We start from the raw sequence: 19,055 nt of genomic DNA, 5'->3' as shown, positions 1-19,055 counted from the left end.
TCCCAGAGAGGTGATGTTCCATGACCCAAAAGCCAAGCTCCATGATCAGGCTTTGGGCCACCGAGGCACCCACCTTTAACCACCTCCTAAACCACATTGCACCAGCTCCTTCTAAGCTCTCCTGCAGGTGGTAGACCGTGGGAGGAGTCCTGGTTGCCAGGCACTTGCCTGCGAGCCCCAACCCCAGACTCCACAGTGGGGCCCCAGTGACGCCAATCCAGGCGACGTAACAGAATCTTCGGATGTGCTTCTCATGCAGGGGGTTCTGAACCGCTTTTTGTCTGGCTTGTCACCAAGGACTTGTCTGTCATGGAAGACACTACCAGGTGTAAAAGCCTCAGATGGCACAGCTCCAGGGATCACTGAAGCTCTCAAACTCCTCCACCATGTTAAGGTGGTGCTTCGTGGTGGAGTACCACTTTTCTTGGTAGCTAAATCAGAAGCGTTTCTATTTCTCATTGGTACGTTCCAGTCTAGGGGATTGTAAAATGATATAACATTGTTGCGCCCCAATTTGTCTAGGGGATCTGGGGCCTAACATAAAGATAAATTAAATAAAATGTGTAACAAAACACAACACAAGTGTCTCCATAAAAAGTTAACAAATTTATTTACATGACAAAATAACCAAAATAATAACTAAAGGTGAAGCAAAAGGCTTCAGGGTGAACCAAGGCCCAAATAACAAACAAAACCCCAACTAACTCAACCCAGGGAGCTTACCTGCAAAAGAAACAGTAAAAGAACGACAAACACTAACCTCCCTGGACTAACAGAAACAGGAGAAAACATATACTAAAGAAAATGGCGGTTCACCCCTACAGCTTCACTTAAACCAACACTAAACACAGAACACAGAGGGACCTAAACTAAACACCAAAGAAACTACAACGTGTGCACAAAGTAAAACAGGTGGAGAAGTTCACTGAGCTGCAGTGGAGACAGGTTGCAGCCCAGCTCCCTTCTCCTGGTCTGGAGGTCCAAATGGGGCTTTTGAAGGCTCCCCTCCTTCAGGTCCAACCAATGGGGAGCCACGCCTCCAGCACCACACCTGAAACAAATCAAGACAGAAACACAAACAAAGATCCACAAAACACAAAGAAGTCCCACTCTGACAAAAATACACAAAACCAGGAGAACCAAAACCAAATACGGCCACAGCCGTAACAACATAAACAAAAGAAGATCAAATTAACAGAAGATACTCAGAGTTTGAATGCTGCCATCCAGATCCAATGAGGACAAAGAAAGAAACATCTCTGAACAAAGATGGCATAAACAAAGAAAGACGAAAAAATCTCCCACTTTGATTGAAAATATATAAAAAAAGAAAAAACTGAGAAAACACAGTACCAAAGTAAATTAAAAAATAAGATTGTGACCTCAGCACCCAATCATGGTAATGAAAGAACATTAATAACATTCAACTAAACTCAACCAACAGAGAGATTTTTGTTTTTGGCTATTCTGTTTTCCTCTTCTGTTCAGTAAATGGGTTGTTTTTCCTCTTTGTTTTCTCCATAATTTCTTTTTTTTTACATTCACTCACTGATGGAGTTTATTCTGATCTTCTGCTCTTTTCAGGATCCAAAGCATTTCTGTTTCATCTCTAAGTCTTTATGCTTTTTTCTGTGAAAGTGGTCCGTCCGGGCAGGGTGGGGATGAGGGGTTACTCAAAATGCCCAGTGTGTGTAGGTGTGTGTATGTTTTGGTGATGGCAGGCTGCTGGTAATTGAAAAACCGGGACTCCAGCCCTCTGTGCATCCCTGTGACCTCCTACAGGGAGAAGACGCATTGATTTGTGCACACGGTGAGACAGAGTCAGGCAAGGAGGAACAGGGACATTTGGGAGGGTGAAAAATCAAGTTTTTTGTTTGGGGGGGTAAGCAGACTCTGGGTTTCACACTTGTTTTAATTTCTGCTAAGTCATGCATGGCTAAGAGTTTTATCCAAGCAGTGCAGCACTCCTCTGTGGAAGTTCATTTGCTTGTAGTCTTTGGGCTTCTGTGTTGTTTGTCCACTTCAGCATTCATGACGCTCCTGCTCTAGACTAGCTACACTCTAAAATACAGCCAAGTTTTACATTCTTCATTCTTGTGGATTTTAGTCAGAATGTGCTCAGAGCAGTCAGGATCAGACCATTAGTCCTCCAGGTATTTCATCACTGCCTGCCGTGTTAATGAAGACCAACATTTTACAACGGTTTCCCACGCTTAGACCTCCTTATCGGGCATCTGACCCACGGATAATAGAAAGACAATGTCACCAGATTAACAGCCAGAGAACGGGCTCCCGTTTCCGTGGAAACATAAGGATGTAGAGGAACAGGAGAATGGGATGGCGTGATTAAAAGTGGAGAGGGGGTGGACTGGATGAGGTAAAGGGAAGAAGTGACAAGGTCGACTGATGGGGGGAGATGGATGCTGGAATGACTACAGAGGAGAGAGCTCCAACACAGAAAGGGAAGGAGTGATTGGAACTAGAAAAGGAGAACAACAGGATGCAATCATTACAGACATAAAAATAGATTGGTGGGTGGCAAACACTGAGGGAGGGGGGAGCGGACAAGTGAAAGGACAGAAATAGTATGACGGAATCTCAAAAGTAAATGTGGATAAAAATAGAATAAAGAAGCTCACCTATATTTTGGACCAAAATCAATGAGGACACTGAGACTGATGCAGTTTCAATATGTTTGTGACATAGAAAAAACACAAAATATTGAGCCTTTTTTCATCAGGATTTTACCTTTTTTCAAAATAAAAACAATACAACTTATTATAATAATTATCTCTGAATTGTAAATATTGAAGGAGATTAATAATGCAGGCTGGTCTTTGTTGCTATTGTGGCTTAATTCACCTAGATAAACTCATGTCACCATAAGAAACAAGGGTTTATCAATTTAAAACAAAAAAAAATGTTTTCAGTTTGTTTGATTTTAAGACCCACTCCAATGTAAAATGTGTTTTTAACATGTTCTTGTAGCATTTTCTCATGATTAAGAGTGTAATAAAGAAAATTACAAGTAAAACAACATTTTTGTGTATTTCTTTATTTAAATCGTTGTGAATCAAGAGCAAAAAATGCAGTTTGAAAAAGCTTTTAAGTGTGATGTAAATGTTACTACAGGAAGCCACAAGCTCCCTGTTCTGCTCCATTCTGATGCATCCACTTACAGACACATAGATCCATAAACATCTTTGTTCTCCTTGTCTGAGTTGGAATCTGGATCAAAACTGCACAGTTGGATAGCTCCAATATTGCTGCCATTTTTATTGCACTGCTTATGTTAGGTTGAGGTTGTGAGGGGCTGTAAGCTAGCAAGAGACTGTGTAAGCATAAGGGTTACCGGATGTGAGGGTGGGTTTACTCCACACCGACACTACTGCCCATATCTCAGAGGTGAATTTCTGATGATCTCTTGGTGTTTTTTTTTTTTCCTAATTTCTATTTTGGCAAAAAATGGCATAATCATAACTAAAAAATCAGGAAACATCTTGAAAATAGATCAACACATGATCAGAGTAAGACTTTAATGTCTTTCACTTGACATGTTTGTGGTTGATTGACACATTTTGTGTGACCTGTGAATAAAACAGCTCACCAGGAGCACAGGATGTACAGGTGGACAGTTGCATTTAGAGCACAGGTGTCCAACTCAAAGCTTCAAGGGCGATCCTCCGGCTGGTTTACCAGAAATCCTGCATTATTTGCTGTTGATTACCTGGATCAGGTGTTTTTATCCAATAAGGAGCTTTGGTTGGAATACATGTAGGTCCTGGCCCTCGAGGCCTGGAGTTTGATACTGCTGATTTAGAGACTGACCCTCAGATTCCCCATTTACGAGTAAATGTTGGTGATAACTGTTCTAATTACTTTGTTATCAGACACACGATTGTTTCCTACCTGACATGTTTCAACGGAGAGCTTCCGTCTTCATCAGAGTCGTCACCAGGTGGTGAAGTGTGACGCGTATAAAGCAGCTGATTGTTACTGAGGCGGAGTCACCTGTCAAAGTCTGACAGGTGACTCCGCCCCCGCTGTCCGGCCCACTGCTGGAGGATGTTGCTCCATGTATGGGAGTGCAGAAAGGCCCCCTCATCTCTGATCATGGCGGTCTGGGCTTGCTTTCTGATCTCCACTGCCTCCATGATCCATCTTTGATGTCTGTTTTCTTCAGTGCTGATGACTTTTGACCTTTCCCAGTCCATGATGCGGTTTTCTTGTTTACAGTGGTCTGTTATCACAGGTTTCATGTTTTCCTGCAATCCCTGTTGTCGTGCCGCTCTTGTTAGTCTTGTTTGTTTCCTTTTCGCATTCCTCCCTGTGTTCCGTTATTAAAGAAGAAGCAACAGGTCTGTGAGGGACAGAAATGTTGATCTTCGTAGAACTTATTTTCTGCACAATTAAAGGCAGGCAGGCACTGGTATCCTAACCCGGTACCAGACAGTCAGTATCGGACAGATTAGGGTACCAGTACCGGCTGCGTCCCGAGGTTTGGTCCACGTCAAATAGTTACATTTTTAAAGTTTGAAAAATTCTGTTTTATTGTGATCAATAAATGTTTATCCTTTTTAGCCCGTGGCCTAAGGTGGGTTTCAGATTTTGGTCCTGTGTGCGATTGAGTTTGACACCCCTGATCTACACAGAATAGACACTGTTACCAAGTGTATTTGTCACCCTAACCCTTTTGCGCACTGGTTGTGGCAAATGCAAAAACAGTGAGAATCTAATCTAATCTAATCTAATCTAATTGGTTCAGTATCTGCTATCATGTGGCAGTTGTGGTGGTTCATTCTAGTGAAAAGGAAGCTGAGCTACATCTTTGTTCCAATACCCACCTTGGGTCATGACCGAAAGAAGAGGTCCTGGGTACAAGTGGCTGAAATGAGCTTCCTCTGCAGGCTGGCTGGATGTTCCCTGAGACATAGAGGAGGAGCTTAATCACCTGGAGGGTACTCGGATGGGTGCAGCTGCTCCTCCACATCAAGGGGGGTGTTCCGGGCATGTATTTCTATTCAGAGAGTCCGGGGAAGACCCAGGACTGGGAACCTGGTCCTGGATGAGCGGAAGAAGATGGATGGATGATCTGATCTGATCTAATCCAATTTAATCTACTCTACTCTAATCCCAGCTGGTATTAACTACAGTTTAATTGGATTGTGTGAATCTTTTTTCCAAACTGCTATCAAAATTCCTCTATTTCAGACCATCCATTTTTATCATTGTATTTTCAACTTTTATTAAAAAACAACAGGATGAGCTTCAGTTTTACATGGATAAGACCATTGTGATTTCTTTATTGATTTTTTTCTTATTTTATACATAGAGTGGAACAACATTAATTCCCCAAAGATCTCCTTCATGTTTGATCATCGTTTTAGTCCACACAACACGTTAGAAGTCACTTCTCTTTTCTGTTTGAAACCAAATGTAAAAAAAAAAAAAAATCAATTTTATGTGACAATGTAAAATGCTGAAAAAGAACACACCCAAACTAAAAGGGATGGAACTGGAAAAAGAAGCCAAATGTTTGAAGGAATGTGCTGAAAGCATTTCCAGTGCTGGAGCAACTCCAAATGAAGACCTTGATGGTTTGATGGAACAACCACAGACATCACAGATGACCTTTGACCCATGCTGGTGCTGCTGATGTCATGGTTTTATTTGAAAACTCTTTGGTGAACATCTTTGGTCATTTCTGATTTTAATATTGTTCTGGGTTTTCTCATAGACTGAGTTTGAGGAGCCTTTGTACAGTAAATCCACTTGTTAAATTTATGACACTTTTGCATCACACGACTTGTGCATTGATTATCAAGTGAAACTTGGTTATTTAATAACATTTTATACAAGAAAAATATGCATAAATCTTACAGACTCAGTTTGATGAGTATTTTTGTTTTCCAGGAGTTTCGTCTCCCTGCAGATGTTGGGAAATAACTAAAAGTGGCCTGTTTTTGTTTTTCATCATACGCTCTGGGCACAGGTTTGGTTTCATAATGGAAATAATGGTCATCTCAAGTGGAACGTCCTCAGACTGCTTTGGCTGGATGCTTTCACTTCTGTGTTTGGATCGTTTGTTTTCTCACTCGTTTTGTTCGACTGTAACACTCTTTTCTGTTCTAGGGTTAGGAAGAAGCTAAGCTATGCTAACTTTTTCTGAAGTTGACTCCTGCCTTGAGGCAGGAACGCTGGTGGACAAATGTGTGTGAACTCCCACTCTCTCCTCCCTGCGGGGCTCTTACCGCTCCACTAGACTCCAATGAAGCAGGTTTTCAGCAGGTCAAAGGTCATGTACAGGTAAACAAAATTCTGCTGTTAAACATGACAAAATGATGATGAGGAGGTCAATAATAGCGATCACAATGCATTACACGGCTAGCTACTTGTAATTATACTCATGCATAAAATCTGGGCTAATAGAACAGCTGCATGGGCTATGCAGTGAAATGCATCACAACAGAGGAAATGAAGGGTTAAAAGAACACAAACTAATTTGCATAATTCCTTTGGTGCGAGCTTTTCAAACAAATGGATCATTGGTATTACTCTGGATGGACACACATCATTCCAGCGACGTTCCCAATCCCAAAAACATTTGTATGACAGAAGTTTAACTTTGAACTAGAAAACGAGTTTGAAGTGATGTATCCTCAGTCCCTAACAGAGACAACATAAACACACCCAGAAGAGGACCATAAGACATACAAGCATTTTTGAATTTAGCTTTAGCTAAATTCAAAAATGCTTCAAATTCAAAATTCACAGAAAACTAGGCTAACTTAAAAATGAAAAAGCTTTATTTTTACCCACACTTGTTTCATTTTTAAGTTACAAAAAAAGAAAAAAAGGGTGAAAAAACAGTGAATAATTTATGACATATGCTAGTAGAACATCATCCTAACACTAGTGTCTATGAGGTATATCTGCAACAGTTTGGTAAAGAGCGTGCGGTCTGCGCAACACAAGTCTTTCTCCTCTTTTTCCATTTAAAGCTTTACAACCGTGTGAAGGTGAGAGACAGAAAAGAGTCAGAGCTGGGTAAGCACGGATGATTACAGGCAGAGATTTGTTCAGTTTAGATATGCAGCTTTTCTCCAGACACAGCGTGCATTTGAATAGTTTTGTAAAAGTGTCTTCAATTTGGCTCTTTAACGATTTGGATCAATGAAAAGGCAAAAAATGGTGTTAAATCTTTTCATTCGGGAGCTCACGAACATTTTATGCATGAAACAGGAAAGTCTTTGTTGTCATGAACGTCCTCACAGTCAGCTTAGTGCTGCTGCAAAAATGTTTGAATGAATTCTTGGCATGATTTTAAACGTCTGAATGTTTGTCTTGATTGCCTGAAAAACGGCTCGTCTTCACTCCTCTGCAGGTCAGGTGAACCTGAACTATTTGTTTCTATTAGAGTTTGGGATTCAGCATTTTTTATTTGTGTGGTTCTGCTAAAAACACAAGAAAGGTAAGAATTTGTGAAAAGGCATAAAAGAAGGTGTTTGGGTTTTTGATTTTTTTGAAGTTGTTAAACTCTGGATAACAGTCAGGCTTTTGTTTTTTACAGGTTTGGGACATTTCCTTCAGCTTTGAAGAATTAGGAAATGTTCTTTCAATACAAGGCAGCCCTGAAAAACATTACGCTGCAAGTTTACGAGTGACATTGTGTAATAGACATGTTTGAATCAAAATAAATTGGAGCTTTGATTTTGTACATTTGTTTTGCTTTAGTGAAAATAGTTTCTGCTTTTAAAACTTTCCTGTGTTTTACCTTACAGTTGCATTCCACACATTTCTTTTTTTTGGAAGGGCGGGCGGGCGGTGGGGGGGTGGGGGTTCCAATATTTTAAAAATGTTGGAAAAACTTTCCTGACATTTGTTAATTTCTCAAAAGTTGTCACAGGAACTCAAACTCGATATAAAATATTGAGACGAGGGGACCGGCTGTGTGTCAGGACTCTCACTGCCGGTCAGTCAGGAAGTGGAGTCTCATTTTTGCAGTAGTAATCACAGACTCGGGACGTTGTTTTCCTGCAGTTTTCAACAGTTTTAAACATTTTTCTTTCTTGGTTCAAAAAATTCAATCACTAATTTACAAGAGCATATACATTAATAAACATTTTCGCGTCAGAAATTGGGAGAAAGTTGAAATAACTTTAGTCTAAATCTCGCAACTTTTAAAACCTGATGTGGTTTCTTCTGTAAAAAACAAACAAACAAAAAAACAAAGAAAAGAATACATTGTGGACAAGCAACTTAAGTGAGAATCTGTGACTGATAAGTAAATGTTAAACATGTGAGTTGAATTCTTTCAGTTCTCCATGTGGTCTCAGGAAAAGTAAGAATCAAAGAACTCCAGAACTCCAACCACGACCTCTGACATTATTTTTATTGCTCTGTTTTAGAGTCTGAGAATGAGCAAAGATCTCTGCTCATGTTTCAGCACTAACTGTTGCCCTGAAAGATTTATCGGGTAAAAATAAATTGTATGAATGGTTTGGGGTGTTCTCCGCCTTCACCTGATAGTGAGGCTCCAGCAACCTTTTGACCTTGTACAGTAACCAGCTGGTTTAGGAAACAGATGCATTTAAATTTGTTTTTAATTCAGGGATGGAAACTATTTGCATGTAATAAATTCTAAATGTCTTTTAGATGATTTATGCTTAAGCCACAAGCTTTGATGTAATTAAATGCAGAATGGTTTCTTGAATGCTAATTTGAAAGATCTGGTGAGTGAACAGAACTCTATCTGGTATTATGTTGAGATTTTACAGAGTGATGTAAAAATATGTCTGCAGCTATGAGCTCACCTATTGCGCTCTGACTTCATATCTAATGTAAGAAGGCAGGAATGGTTAACAATTGATCCTTAAAACATTGTGTTTGTGTGTGTGGGGGAGGGGGTGCTCCCTTTGTGAGTGGATGTGGGACAGTTCTTCTTAAAAACTGTCCAAAACTTTGCATAAAAAGATGAGAAAAAAAAAAGATGATTTTTCTGAATGGAACAGCAGGAAATGACTTTTTAATTCAAGAACTTTTAGTTCTGTAAAACAAGTGTAGTTCTAACAGGATTTTCAATGCTAACAGTAAAAAATGGTCACAGAGTTTTGGTTTTTGCAGCTCATGACGATCATGGGCAGCAGTAGCGAAGGAGAAGAGCAGAAAAACTTGCAGCGGAGCGCAGACCGCATTGAAGAAGAAACAAATCTTTGGTGTCTTTGGTTTCATCAACACGATTAAAAGGACAAATGGAAAGTCAGTGAGGTAGCCTCTCTGGTTCTCACTATTGAAATACAAAATTGTTTTTTTCTTCATATATTTTACACACAGACAGGGTCAGTCCTGGACTCATCAGTTTTCTTCCTTAACGAGTAAAACAAGTTGGTGTGTTTGCATTCACACAGCCACACACCGCCCAGCTGGAAAACACAGCAGGTATTGTCGTGTGGAGGCGGGAGTGTGATGGGAACATCACATCAGGGACACAGAAACCTGGAAATGCTCCAATACCACCGTGTGGCAGGGAATGGATGACAGAAGGAAAACATTTGGAATCTTGTGGATTAGTTTGACATGATAAAATATTTTTGCTCACAAGAGTTTCTTCTATCCATGGAGATCCTCTTTAAGCTCCCTAAAAAACTGAAACATGTTTTCTCCTTCAACTGTGGGTTGATTTCTATAAAAAATAAAATACAAAAAGCCTAAAAACTCCTTTCAGCTATGATTTTCAGAGTTTGGCTTACATGCACTAAAGCGAGAGCTAAACCGGGGTGTGAGCTGCATGGATGTAAACACACAGTTTATTGGCCTCTTAAGGATTCCAGTTATCTTTGGCGGTTCAGTTTAAATCAGCATGTGGCCAGCACTTCACCTGATCAAGTGTCACTAACATCAGTCTGAAGTTCATTGCTTGTTCAACACTGGTCAGCAAGAATGCAACTAAAAAAACAAAAAGAAAATGAACAATATTTTAGCTATAACATTCCCAAAGAAGAAAAGAAAAAGTCTGATGCAGTGCTCATCATTCAGGAGGATTCAAGGAGATTCTCTTCATTCTTAAAAAAATAAATTAATACCAGGGTCACAGGAGCTCGATTAGCTACAGACTGAGAGAAAGTGTTGACATTCAGAAATACATAAATCTAGTCTGACAATCTATATTGTTCTGTCATCAAGTCTAAACATTCATAACATTTCCTTTGCTTTGTAAAGTAAATCTAGCTAAGAATAAATTAAACGGCCTGGCATAAGCACTGCATCCTCGATGCAACTAACATTCTTAAATACCCATAAATAGGAATCAAAAACAATTACATCTAATTAAATAACATTAAATTATCATTAAGTACAAAACTAATGTGTTCTAAAACACCTCATAAATAAATAAAGCATCAACCAGAAACAAAAGGGAAGATTGGATGTAAACTTTGGCAAAGTTAATCTTCTTTAAGGTCAAAAGGATTCTGGGGGATTTTTGGCCACAAAACTTTGTTCGTTGAAATTACTCAACAATTAAAAAAAAAAAAAAAAAAACATAAATCACTTTACAAAAGAATCACACATTGCAAAAACTTAGGAAGTACAATAGTGGCAGACATATTAATTGGTAAAACATTTTATAAGTACTTAACAAACAAGCAATAAACCTCTTTGGGTCAGTTTTTGGTTCTGAATTCTTCTGGTTTCCCTTTTTTTCTATGATTATTAACACTTTTTGGTTTGGCAGATTTAGCCTGTATTACATCCAGACAGAACTGCAAGTGGGAATGAAAAATGACCGCCACCCCCTGAGCCATAAATCCCGCCCCTCCGTGGGCGTGGCCAGCAAGACTGGCTCAGGTGGGCGGGGGACTTCTTTGGACTAGAAGCTTTACATACAGAAAGACAGAGAGAAAACTAAGAATAAAGCTATTTGACCGATATTTGAGCAGTTTCTCTCAGCAGTTGTTATTTGGTTTTGTTTCAGTTATTGTGGTTGTATAGATGAAGAAGTAGCGTTGTTCCTCCCCCCAAGTTGTAAGTGATTCTGGGGACATTTAACATGTACAAGATTCACTTCCTCTATGAACTCTTCCTCCAGCAAATAAACAAAGAATGGGACTGTCTGCATTTCTTAACTTTTCAGCCAAAAAAAAAAAAAACCTCTGAGCCAAATATCTATAAAACACTGAGGTTTTCTTTAGTAGTTTAGATTGGATTTACACTTGTGCAGTCGACAAAGTTATGTAAAGAAAAGTACATTTTTTGGGGATCAGCCAGATGTTGTGGCTGGTGGTTCAAAGATCAGAATGAAAATCTTGGCTGTAGCAGCATTTCAAATAAACTTCAGACGCTTAGAAACTCTAATTTACTTTAACCAATAGAATTCATTATTGGCTCACCATGAAAATCCAATTTTAAGCGTGAAAAGAATGAAATCCTCCGGTCAGTGATGTTTCTACTCTCTTAAGTATCCTTTTTTCTTTCCTGCTCCAGTGAAAGTCCATTTGAAACCTCGCTGACCTTGACCTTACGTGGGCTTCTAACGCCTTCAGTCGAGCTTCATTCTCTCTGCTCATGAGGGCCTTGGCTCAAAAAAGTAAAAAAAGTCACAGACAATCCAAGAACCAACAAAAAAACCCAAACTGGTTAGGCGTGGAACGAGGAAAAAGTGACAGTGTGCTAATGTCAGTACAGCAGGAAATCTTTGGTATGCTCTGTACATGTCCCATAGCAGCTCCTGTCACCCTCCTGGCAGCAGCCAGCAGCTTGTTTAGGGGGGAAATCAAATCAACATTCACTTCGGAAACATCAGGACGTTTTGCAGTAGTAAACAAAAACCGTGTTTTTCCCAGAATACGGTCCCAGTCCTGTCATGACGGTCCAGCTGGAGGAGTAACCAAAATAACGTCGCTGCAAATGGTTAAACTGTGAAAGTGCTTAACACGGTAACTAAGGACAAGCTTTGTATCTACCACGGCAGCTAAGGACCTGATTATGTAGTGCTGTGAAACAGTTCAATAAAGCTTTTTAACCTTTTGACACCCAAATCTCAGTGTTTATGTTTTTTAATTTACAGTAACTTTTCAACTAACACGATCAGTCCAGTAGATTGTGAAGGAGAAAAGCAGCTCATCGAGCTGCTTTTCTCCTTCACAATCTACTGGACTGATCGTGTTAACGGCTGATAAGTTACAGTATGGTAGAGATTTAGTGTTTAAGTGTCAGGTGTTAAAGGGTTACAAGTATTTTCACAGCCATACAAAAACAGGCTAAAGAATCCAGTTAATGGTGTTTTAGGAAAGGTTTTGACCAATCACAGTTGAGACCTCCTAAACGATGTAAAATGTCAGGATGTTTTCACTTTTTTTTTGGGGGGGGGGGGTACTGCTACTTGGGTTAACAGTGAATCTTTGGTTTGGTAGCTGATGAGGTTTTTGTTGTTCTTTAACCTTTGTTTTACTTTGAAAAACTGCATAGGCACACGTTAAAGACACTCTTCAACCGCGAGAAACACAATAATGTTCTGCCTTTTTGAGGGCTCGGAGAGAAGAAAAAGGGCGACGGTAGTCTTTCTTTCCTCCCTCCTCCCTGTGTGGTTTCACCCTTTACAGTTGCCAACTTGCTTCCCCGTAAAGATTGCCTGATGCAACACCAGGCACAACATAGCTACTTTTCTACCACCAGGATGTCATCCTTCCTTCCTTCCGTCCATCTTCGCTGTCATTCTCCGTCCTTGACATCGTTGCCACCACTCTTTTTTTTGTCTTTTTCTTTGTTTGGTAATAATTTTCTTCCATTTTCAGTCAGTTTCTTCCATTTGTTGGAACAGTTAGGTGCAGAAAAAGGTTTTTCTTTGGTTTCGATTTGTCAATAAATAGAAAAAGTCTCAAGTGTCCATTTTTAGGTTAAAGCGTTCCTAAAGCCTTTGGCTGCTTCTAACCAGGCCAAATCTCAGCCTGGATTTGGAAGGAGCAGGGGCTGCTGACTGACGCCTTTGCTTTGGTTTGGTTACTTTTGCGTTCTTACATTTGATTTTTGGTTTGGTAGCTTCAGTGAAAGATGATTGATGGGGTGAAAGTAGAGGGTGAAGTTTGCTGAAACAGAACAGAGAAATGTAGTCTGCACTAATTCCTACGTCACATTCGAAAGTACTACATCCAAATAAAACAGCCTAAAACCATAAAGGACATAATTATTCATAATGAATGAATGACACTAAAAGAACTCCACCAATGACTTGATTTTGTTACTAGAAGCAGATGTTTTTCCTGTCATTCTGGAGTCTGTTTCATGTTTTCCCTCTCAATGAGTTGATGAAAGTAATTCAAATGAATGACTGAGGTTTGTGTTAAATGTGAGGTTTTCCCGCTCACCGACCTCCTGGAAGGAACGGACCTGCCAGGCATCGTCTTTAGATTGTCCTCTTTAATTATTACAAAGGCCCTGATGCGCCTGGACAGTTCGTCCTCTGCAGGTTCAGGTGGTGTGGCGGGTCTGCCGTTTGTGGCTGTGAAGGCAGGAGAAACCTTCCGAAAGCATCTGAGTTTGCAGCAAAAGCAAAAGCAAAACCTCATTCTAAAGCGTATTCTGTCAGAAATCAGAGTACTAACATGTGAAACTTAGTCTTTGGTTCAGTTAAAGTCTGCATGAGTGGTGCAGAACTCTGGTTTTAACCTCAGATTTGGAAATCATGGTTGGAGCTTTTTGGTTCAGCGTTCCTCTGAATGAGGGACGGAGACAGTCGTGGTGCTCAGATGGCCTGTGGAAAGCATGGCCCGGTGGATGAGTGGTTACAGGGATGGGTGGATGAACCCGGGCTGATCTGGAGCTTAGCTTTGTTTAGCTGATGGTCAGGGTGGGGAATCAAGAAATGACTCTTTAAAGTTGCGTGTCTTTCCATAAAGCAATCCTATTTGTGTGTTAGCACATTTGTACAGTACAGCATGCAGTGACAGGCGCCGAATGGCTTTCAGCCACTGTTTAGAAAAAATGGCATCCTGAGTTTTCTAAGATGTGAAGACCACTCGGCTCGGCTGTACAGGCCCCGGCTCTATTGCAAAGAAAATGTGCTTTAGGGTTGTGCTCACATTTCTATGAAAATGAACCACAATGACTCCCCACTGAGAGCTACATCTGCTAAGAGCTTGGCTGTTCAAACTGTGAAGAATTTGTTAATTTGAGTTTGAGCATTTGTGCTTGCATATTTTGTCCTAAATTGTGGAAATTCTCACCAGCCGCTTTAAAGAGTCAAATCTTTTTTGTTTGAAGTGGAGACAGGGAGATTCTGACTAACTCTTGATTACTTTCCATCGCAGGTCAAACAGAGATAATGTTGCAGAGATGAGCAACTTTCAATAAGTTCAGTTAGCAAACCATGAATTCTAAATCTGGTAACTTTATAATCTACACGTTTTCTTGTAGATTATAGTTTTTTCTATTTCTTGACTGTATGTCTTTGGTTTATAGATGTAATCTCACCCTCCCTGTTTTCCTCAAACCCACCACTAAGTGTTATTTTTCAGGTTCAAAACCCGACTTCTGAGTGAGAACCAACATTTCTTTGGACATCTGAGGGTCTCAAAACAACAAAATAAAGATTTTTTTTTTCAATCCCAGAGCTTCTGTCACATTCTGCAGTCATAAAGCTTTTCTTGGTAACTTGTTTGGTAGTTTCCTAGCTTATATTGCATAATAGAAAACATTTATTGTCTTCTAGTCTTTGGTTTTGGGCTAGTGTGTCAGTCTGTTGTCCATGAGGAGACTCCAGCCGTGACAATCTATGATTCTGAAGGTTTCTGCCCCCAGTGAGGTTTGTGTGTTTTAAAGCTTCCATATGGATTCATGATAAATTTGCAAAAGGCGGTTTGGCTACAAGTGGTGGCAGTGAGCAGCCCCTCTCTCAGTTTGTCACCCTCGAGGAAAGCACAACAGACAAACAAAAATATTGTAAAAAGTTTGGTTTTCCTCCTCGCTTTAACCGGACAAAGCCTTGACCCTCATCCCCTCCCCCGTCATCTCCACCCATCCCGCCCCAAAACCACGCCCATCCCGTGGCTCCCCTCCCTCTCCTATCATGCTTTGGTACAAGTGCTGGACGCTGAAGATTGGGCGCCGGGGCTGGCTCCATCGTCTGTCCATTTGTCCAGGCTCCGGCGGCGGGCGTTCATGAAGAAGTTGCTGACGGTGGTGAGTTCCAGCCCCAGCTGCTGTGAGATGGTGAGCTGCATCTCCTTGGATGGACGCTTGTTCTCCTTGAAGATGGCCAGCAGGGTGCGCCGCTGCAGGTCGGTGAAGACAAGTCGCGACTTCTTTGGTGTGTTGCTGCGGTCCTTCGCCGTGTCCTGTTCCTTCCGTTTGCAAGCTGGGAAAGGCAGAATCCAAGTGTCAGTGTTTGCAATCACAGCCTCAACAACATGAAACCCAAAGACGAGATGACATTTCCACTAGATCTGCTGCTCCCGCCACAGAAAACATCAAAGTCCAGAAATATTTCATCATCTATGCTTGAAACGACTCCTCAGTAAATGAGTTTTCAGAGCCGTTATCTGTTGTTCTGTCAGTGTTGTGGCTTTGGTATAAAAAATGTTTACATTTGTGACTCAGTGCAAAACCATCCACACGCCGGCTTATTTAAATATGTCAGGGGCTTACCAACACGTTATTTACCTGGAATACTCCCTGTGTCTTTAATATCCCACTCCAATCACCTTTTCCTCTTTTTTAAAAGTGTTCTCAGTGGTCTTTTAATTATGATGATATCTTTTTAGCTAAAAAAGAAAACAGGTTGTTTTCTAGGACATAGTTTTTGCAGAGCAGCAGAACTTCATTACAAGTTCACCTCTGAGTTGTGGGCGGGACCGTTGGCAAGGAAGTATGCCTCCACTGATACCCCATCATCCCTGTTTTACACTCTCTCCCAGTAGCTTACAGCCCCTCACAACCCCAAGCTAACATTAGCCGTGCAGCAACAATGATGAGCAATATGAGAGCTATCCAGGTGTACAGTTTTAACTCAGCAACTGGTTCTAGAAATAACTCAAATGAAAACTAAAATGAAAGCTTTATGCCGATCATGGCTTGCTCCTTAGAGAAGGTGTGTGTATGTTATCCTGGGGGCAGTGCTAGCACCACAGATTCTTCCTAGAAGGGGCTGTTCCTCCACGTTCATACACATGAACATGAGGAACCAGTCATTTGTGGGGACTGGGAGGGGCTGGTGCTCAGAGAGCAGGGCTGAAGAGGAATGCTCAGGATGCATGAATTGACCAAAATACCACTCTGGGGTGGGTTTGCGAGGAATCAACGTTCTAATACCTTTAGAAGATAAAAAACACTGATATTGCATGATATACGCCACTTGAATTGGGATTGCTACAATCCTAAATCCTCTACTTACAGACAAATAGATCCATGAACATCTTTGATTTCCTCATCTGAGCTGGAATCTGGATCAGAACTGTACAGCTGGATAGCTCCAATATTGTACGTTAGCTTGGTGTTGTGAGCGGCTGTAAGCTAGCGGGAGAGAGTGTAAACAAAGGCATTCTGGGGTATCACTGTAGGGTTACTTCTAAGACATTGGTCCCACCTACAACCCAGAGAGAATTTTTTAGCAAGCTCCTGCCGCTTTGCAGAGAATTGTCTTTAAAAAATTACATTTTTTTTATTTTGCCCAAAAAGTGCATAACCATAATTAAAAGACCACAGGGAGCACTTTTACAAAAGATCAAAATATAATTGAAATTTGACTTCAATGAGTGAAAATTTTGCTCATAAATTTCTGCACGTTTGTGCACTAATATTAGTCGTAATTTCACCTGAAGTTTGAGAGACAGTTTTGAAGCAAAACCCAATGTAATTAAAACAGAAAATGATGACCAAGTCTCACATTTGTCACACAGTTTTGTTTCTCTGAAAACCATAAGAAATAAACATAGAAAGGTCAGACACTGTTTGAAAACAAAAACTCTGCTAAACATGTTTCAAATCTCAGAAACATAAGGGCAGCAGGATGATAAAAACAACTCACAAAAAATCTCCAGTTTACAGTCCGGCCCTCCGTGTAATTCTATCTGGCCCTCCAGATCATTTTATTTCATTTTATTTAATTTTTTTACTAATGGCCCGATGTTATCTTGTGCAAGTATAATTTTGGCAAAATATATTTTTATGAAGAACTGAAAGTTATTTAAGGTTTAAGTTGATTTATCCTGGAATAATATTCCTGCCTTTTTATTATTTATAATTATGTTAAAAAGTTACAGTTTTAAAGTTTAAAAAAATTGGCATTCTGATGGCTTTTTGGACTATTTTGGTATTTACTAAGATTTTTAGTAAAAATGATCACCACGTATGACAGTCTCACATGTACATCATCAGAGTGTGTAACTTCTATAATTATCCTTACAAATACAAATACTTCATAATGCACTTTTACCACACATGACAATGGTACGTTCCATTTTCATGACGTCCCTTAAGGTGGGCGTGGGAGCCTGAAGGGAACTGGAAGACACACTTGCACTCCTCTAAGATGCAGCTGCTCCTCTCTATGACCCTCCATTGGCCCGGAGAACCCACAAACCTGCAGCACCGTACGGGTCAGCCCCTCTGTACATGACGCACATGATTAAGGCAAAAGCTAAAGTTAAGTACAGGGAAAAACTGCACGTAACAGCTGACATTTTTCACACCACATCATCTCCTCCAATGTTGAGTGAGTCTACCAGAGGAGGCAGAGGAGGAGGTCGGGGTGTGTTTGATTCGATTACCTCCTTGAATTAAGTATGCACGAGTCAGAGCCCAACTGATCAATACGAATCTGGTTAAGGACTCAATTCAGTAGCAGAACTGTTATGTAAGAGGAAACTATCCTCGCTGTAAACAGACACACAAGCACTCACAGACCAACAGCCCCCCCCGTGTCCTTTCAGCTTCTTATCACAGCACTCAGCAGCCCGACAGCACACGAGCGGGACACACGGCAGGCTTTAGCGCGGCTGCGCTCCGTCTTTCAGCCCAGACACAAACTGCTCAAATGTCTCTTCGCCATCACATGTGAATGGTCTCTGACGGGTCACTTTGTCATCCAGGAGCTGATGCTCTTCTCAACTGAGCTGCAAAAAGCTGCCGTGCTTCTGCTTACAGCTTGTTGCTGACAGGTGGCACTGTGGATCCTCAGATATGAACGATGATGGTCTCCACAAACGTGATGGTTTGACTAAACAGTTCCGTTAGGGGTATATCATTTTGATTCTCCATAAAATTTATGAAGCCAATGGTAAAGTAGTTTACATTTTTAATTAACATTGACTTGCTGTTGTATACATTTTTTGTTGTTTTTCTCAGCTTTAAACAGATGTATTTTGTCTGTTTGCTTAGATGTGGTGTTTAGACCTTCTGTTGTTATCAATTTGATAAGAGTTAGGTTCAAACAAGCTTCTTCAGGCCAAAAATGTTGTTGTTTTTAGATCATTCAAAGTCTAAAAGTACAGAGCGTCTTGGACTTTGAGCGCGGCTGGATCATCCCTGTGCTAACAGGCTGATGGACGAACTGTTGTTTCAGTTTCATGTGAACATCTGCCCACCGCCGCCGATGGAACGATGAATCCCAAACAAGTCAAGAAAGCTAATTTAAGGTGTTTCTTTTGCAAATTTTTTAAAATAACCCTCAAAACTCCAGTAAGATGTAAATTGCCTTCATGACAGCGATGACAACATGCTTTCCTGAAAGTCTCAACCACAAGACTGACAGTCACCTGAACAGTGTTTTGGTGGAGGTTCTGAAACTGGAGTAAGCTGCATGTTCACCACATGGATCTCTTGTGCCTGTTCTCAAAAGTCTTCTGAACTTGTTTGCTCGTCTGAGTTAGTGAAACTCTTTTTTATAATTTATTTTATCATCTTTATTGCTATGTGATTATTGCTTTTTACTATACTGTTATTGTGTCATATTTTATGTTTTAAAAACTTTGGTCAACCTTGTTGTTTTTAAAGTGTAACCAAACCCTAAATCAACTTTTTTTGTCCCCTGAATTCTATAAATGGGGCTTTAAAAGTGTTGGTCA

General features: G+C 40.5%; 1 protein-coding gene across 3 annotated transcripts in view; it reads right to left on the bottom strand.

Moving 5' to 3' along the window:
* Positions 1–12,742: 12,742 nt before the first annotated feature.
* The window catches only part of onecut2 (one cut homeobox 2), a 45,099-nt gene continuing 38,786 nt past the window's right edge, over positions 12,743–19,055 (bottom strand). For 2 of the 3 annotated variants that reach the window (XM_024268512.2, XM_024268511.2), the window contains one exon: positions 12,743–15,349. In XM_024268512.2, the coding sequence (XP_024124280.2) occupies positions 15,060–15,349 (290 nt within the window). In that variant the 3' untranslated portion in view covers positions 12,743–15,059. The remainder of the gene's footprint in view (positions 15,350–19,055) is intronic. The other variant, XM_036214513.1, reaches the window with a different exon arrangement.

Source organism: Oryzias melastigma, linkage group LG12 (assembly GCF_002922805.2).
Source record: "Oryzias melastigma strain HK-1 linkage group LG12, ASM292280v2, whole genome shotgun sequence".
In the NCBI taxonomy this organism is placed as follows: domain Eukaryota; kingdom Metazoa; phylum Chordata; class Actinopteri; order Beloniformes; family Adrianichthyidae; genus Oryzias; species Oryzias melastigma.
Note: the sequence above shows the minus strand (reverse complement) of the source record. Positions and strands in the feature narration are given on the sequence as shown.